Below are 5,185 nucleotides of genomic sequence, written 5' to 3'. Positions count from 1 at the left end.
CTTTTTACACAAATATCTTTTAAAACCTATTGCGCACTTCACTGAACATATTTGATACTACTAGATGATTAAAGACTGTACATGTATGAAAGGGGGTACAGCAATATTTAGCGAATCTGATTGTTGGTTCTGTACACTATCTGAGACAACTCTATGTATACAACCACATGCTTATATAATACCCTACATTTGTACAACAATACGTGTCATACACATGTAGGCCTGATCTTTAATCTGTACTATCTAGAATAAAATCACTATCTCCTCGACCAGGTAAAGCCGATGACACAAGTCAAAATGGAATCATGGAATTGTCTTCTCTTGGTATTATTCGCATTATGCGTGCCTGGGGGTCAGTACATTTAAAATTATTAAAACAACCCACATATCTATCCTTAACATAAAATATATACATGTACAAGCGATATTATCAGAGATCATGAACGAGTTACTCTTTCAAAGTTGTCAAACTGTTTGCTGCTAAAAGACATATAATCGACATTATAATGATCTGTTAATAAATATGTTATCTACAGCAAATTGTATACTATTCCATCGATAAATTCAGATTGTTTCAATACATTCCTTACCCAAAATTGATTGAATTACATTTACACGATTTTTCGGTCAACTTCTTCTACTTGCAGGTCTTGCGACATGTAGAAAAGGATGGGTGACTTTTGAAGATACTTGTTATTTGTTTTCACATGGCAAATCATCATGGGGAGAAGCATATGTAAGTAGCATTCTGTTTTATATGATAAACGGTAGTATCAGTAATATAACTTTCCCGTTGGTATCCATCATTAAACTATATGTATATTTATCTATTTTCCACTGTGAACAAATTAGCGAAATTAAAGAAAGCGATTAGGGTTGCAGTGTGAAGTTGTGTAACCCTATAAACAGAAATAATCACAGTTTGTTAGTAGTATATAAACGCCATCCATGATTACCTTATTCGTTATAATCTATGATTTGCGTTATTTGGACACGTTTAAACTTCATGGACGTTATTCGTTAATTACCCAGAGTAAACATTGTAGTTTTTTATCGTTCTAACCATCACAGATAGTCGTTGGTTATTTGTGTCAAATTTGTGATCTGTTTTATATATGTGAAAGAATGTACCGCTGAATGGTATATAATATGTGAGTGAGGAACAGGTGCAGGTGGCCCTGTTACAATTTGTAGCTTCTCTGAATAATTTTCTTTCAAACACATTGCAAATCGAAACAACATATTTGACTGTGACACGCCAGGTATAACCTTGATGTTTTTCAATGTATCTATGTTCGCTACAGTCGACCTGTTTGGCCCTCCATTCCAATTTGGCAGTAATAACGTCAGCTGAACAACAAAACTTCTTGATATCAGAGTTGACCGATAAACATAGAACCGGTGCGTATACTACAGTCAATATCATTGTTCAGTTATGGTGGTGATGGTGGAGGTGGTAGTGGTGATTATGGTAGTCCATTGTATATAGCATAGAGGGAGTTAAAGGATATCCAAGGTGTGATGCTAGCTTGAGTATGAAGTAGCCTGCAATTAGCCAAAGGAAGTCTATATACCGTTTTGACCTGTAATGATTAATTGGTTTAATTTGGTATGATAGCAAATCTCTTGTCTCAGGAGTTATTTCATTGTCAACCAGAGGTTCTGCCTAGGGCTCAGACAACGAAGTAATCACCCATAGGGTTGGAGATTGTATTTTACACCCCTAAGGTATGGGAGGATGTATGTTTTCCCATAATTCTAATGATATATTTAAAAACAATGGGTTTGTGATTTTTTTTATCCTGGTTTGCACATGACCTCTCCTATTGATATGTAACTGTGACGTCATACACTATATATATATATACTTAAAGGATAAAGCAACGCAGGGTAACAAAATGTTCAACAATCATTAACCTGATTGGAGTAAAATTATGAAAAAAACCACACGTTCAGACGAGTATCTTGCTCACTGTGTACTTAAACTGGTGTCTAACGTTACTGAACCATGTAATGTACCGTGTCACCTACTGAAAGTGTTAAAATACAAAAGGCACGCCAAGAGTAATCATGACAAAGTCGTCAACACATCTTGTCATACTACTTGATACTCTTGGGGAATACACATCGCTTGCCACTATAAACTGTCAATTTGATCTTTTGCAATCATGGTTCGGCTGACGGAAGTTCAGAGAAGTAAGGCTTCTGCAATGCTATTGCAAGGTCGAAAGCAACAACAGGTAAGACCTAGCAACAAATTTACAATATCTACAGTTCGGTGTCAATGTTTCCACTATATGTTGTCCGTCGTCCTTCAGACACCGAAAGGGTTGCCGACCGACATCGATCGGGATGTCCGCTCGTAACGACATGACGTCAGGGCAGGGTTAATCGTCTTGCCCACTTGCGTAGTCGTCGTGTTACTTCCACTAAAATCGCTATCAATACGGAAGACAATCAAAATCGCCACATCCAACCCAAAACTGTAAGGAACCGATTGCGCGAGGTTGATCTGCGAGCTCGTCTGTCTGCCTCTCACTCATGCACGTAGCGTATATGCGTCGCGTCGTATGGCTTGGTTGGCTGCCCATGTACCCAGACGATTTCCAATGACGCAATGGGGACGAGTCTTTTTCACAGTTGAGTCCCGGTCCCGGGTAAATCTCCGGACGGTCAACGTCGTATCGGGGGGCTCAAAATGTCCCCGCTACTCTCGACAAACTAAGGACTGCCTTGTTCGAAGAGTGGAACAGTATTCACATGCGAGGGATAAATGCATTGACGAACTCCACGGGGGTTGGAATACGAGATACATGTACTGACGGATCAATCGACTTCACTATACGATATTTGGGGGGGGGGGGGGGGGGGGGGTAATTTGTTGATGTAAGATGGTTTTATTACACCTATATAAAAATATTGTATAAAACATTCTAATACATAGCATTAAATTACCTCAAATGTTTATCCTGCGTTGTTTCTTTATATTTTTAATATATCGAGTTGTTCCCGTGACGTCAATTTTGTTACGTGCTATATGTCATATCCTAGGGGATGACATAGAAATCATACCCTAGAAGCCGGTAGAAAATCTTAAATAGATAAGCCGGGTGAATTTAATGTGAGTGTTTGGAGAAATAAATATTAGTTGATTTTGTTTTATTTTATTTCTCACATTATGCAAAAGTATCTTTTATGCTACTTTACAATAGATATCCCATTACAACGGTTCCAGGTATTACCTACACCGATTTTACAATGATAGAGGTTTCCTTTTGAATGGCAGGGTGATAGGGGTATCAATTCAGCTTATCTTATTTTAGAAGTGGTGATGGTCACGTGTTCTTAAACATCATGAAAGATGAATTTCTCTTTCATTCGCTATAATGGTTGGCACAGACACAGCATGAACATCCTCTGGCAGGAAAAATGGTAATGGGTAAACCAATTAGATTGGATACCAAATACACCGTAGCATCGTGTGACACAATGCCGGTTCAAATTAAAATATGAGAAAAATATTAGATAAAAGGGAGCATCTCACATACTCATTAATGATATACATGGAGTATTAATTTTATCATAATTTTACAGGTGATTGAGATTACATTACGTAGTCTTGTTTTAAACTAAGGTACGATTAGAACATAGAATTGTGACATATCGTTCATCATTATTATATCATATTGAGATGAATATTAGGTTGTCCAGCTATGTTAACAAAGTAACAGACGTTTGATCTCTCGACTTTAGATGCTTGGAATGTTCTATATTGGATCGATGGAACGGACCTAGAAGTAGAAAACGTTTGGAAGTGGGCTATATCTGGAGAGAAACTATCATACATCAACTGGGCTGACGGCGAGCCAAACAATGCTCAGGGAGGAAACTGTATGAATCTCTATGGAAATGGTGGCTTCAAAATGGCAGATGATGACTGTGAACTACATCTCTACTACATCTGTCAAGCAACGTAAGGTCATATACTATAATACAGAAGATAGGTGCCATTTGATTGGTATTTTAAGTAAGAAACTCATATGTAATGAAGAATCAATTTTTGCAATTATTCCTTGTTGCGTAAATCAGTTTTCGCCATTTTTTTTATGTTTTCATTGGTGATAGTGAAAACCGAGGATTCGGTTACGTCAATATTTGTTTTGGCATTTATATCAGGAAGTTTGTTCGTTGAACATACTGTTGCTGTTGAAATTTCGACTAAAACAACACATTCATCTTTATCAAATAAGTCTACCCTACTTTAGTCGTATGCTGTTTGTCTTAATTTATCACATATAACAACAGATGCATTGAACAGATATAACGAAAAATAACATCATAATGAAGCAATAATATCTCTGAACTCACAACATATTTTAGTTTGCTGATATATGTTCTGGATTTGTCTTTAAACTAGATTAAACCTCTATTATATCTTAAAATCCTAGATATTCGTCCTGAATACTTTATCTTCCCCTACCCTCATTCATTGGTAAATTGGTTTTCTCTGTTAGAATTTTCCTTTTTGTTTCAGTAACGTAGAAGGAAGTGGTGTCGTCATTGGCTGAAAACTTGTATTCTGAAATAAATTCTGTCACTATAATCCTTTGTTGACGTTGTATATAGTTCTTTCTGGAGTACAAATATGCATCGCAACTTACCCGAATATAACTTAACAATTAAGTCCGGTATAAAGCACGTGTTTATCGAGAATATTTTGTAAAATAATATATATGCAAACAAATGAGTTATTGAAACAAACGATTATATATAAATAATAAGTAGTCCTTTTTTTGTTCAGACGTGTTTCATTGTAAAAACTCTTATCTGAAACGGAAACAATGTCGTTCCTATTGGCTCATTCTTGAAGGAAAGGGACTGAGTTATCAGTTATAAAAAGACACGAAAAGATAAAAACATCTGCTGAATATCATTGGTTACTTTTCTCGGTTTAAATTTTCTGAAATGCAATCCAAGTTCAAACATAAGAACGTTCGCGCAATTAATAACACAAAAAGCGTTTAACTAGACATAGACTGAGTGAGCTAAAACTCTCGTGGTCTTGATTTGAAATTAGGCATTGTAGTCTTCTTTCAGGGGGAGGGGATATATCTTTGAAGCATGTCTGAAAAAACTACTATAATAGTTATAATGGGTATATGCACAGCGTAAAAAGCCTAGAATA

At 36.3% G+C, this 5,185-nt stretch overlaps 1 protein-coding gene across 1 annotated transcript; it reads left to right on the top strand.

Moving 5' to 3' along the window:
- Positions 1-257: 257 nt before the first annotated feature.
- LOC110452571 (perlucin-like protein) lies at positions 258-4,606 on the top strand. Its single transcript, XM_021501181.1, has 5 exons — positions 258-352; positions 648-736; positions 1,305-1,401; positions 3,754-3,973; positions 4,535-4,606. The coding sequence occupies exons 1-5, from the start codon at positions 283-285 to the stop codon at positions 4,566-4,568; spliced, it is 510 nt and encodes a 169-aa protein (XP_021356856.1). The 5' UTR covers positions 258-282; the 3' UTR covers positions 4,569-4,606.
- Positions 4,607-5,185: the final 579 nt, after the last annotated feature.

This window comes from Mizuhopecten yessoensis, unplaced genomic scaffold (genome assembly GCF_002113885.1).
Source record: "Mizuhopecten yessoensis strain PY_sf001 unplaced genomic scaffold, ASM211388v2 scaffold6723, whole genome shotgun sequence".
Classification (NCBI taxonomy): Eukaryota; Metazoa; Mollusca; class Bivalvia; order Pectinida; family Pectinidae; genus Mizuhopecten; species Mizuhopecten yessoensis.
This window is presented reverse-complemented; position numbering and strand designations above follow the sequence as displayed.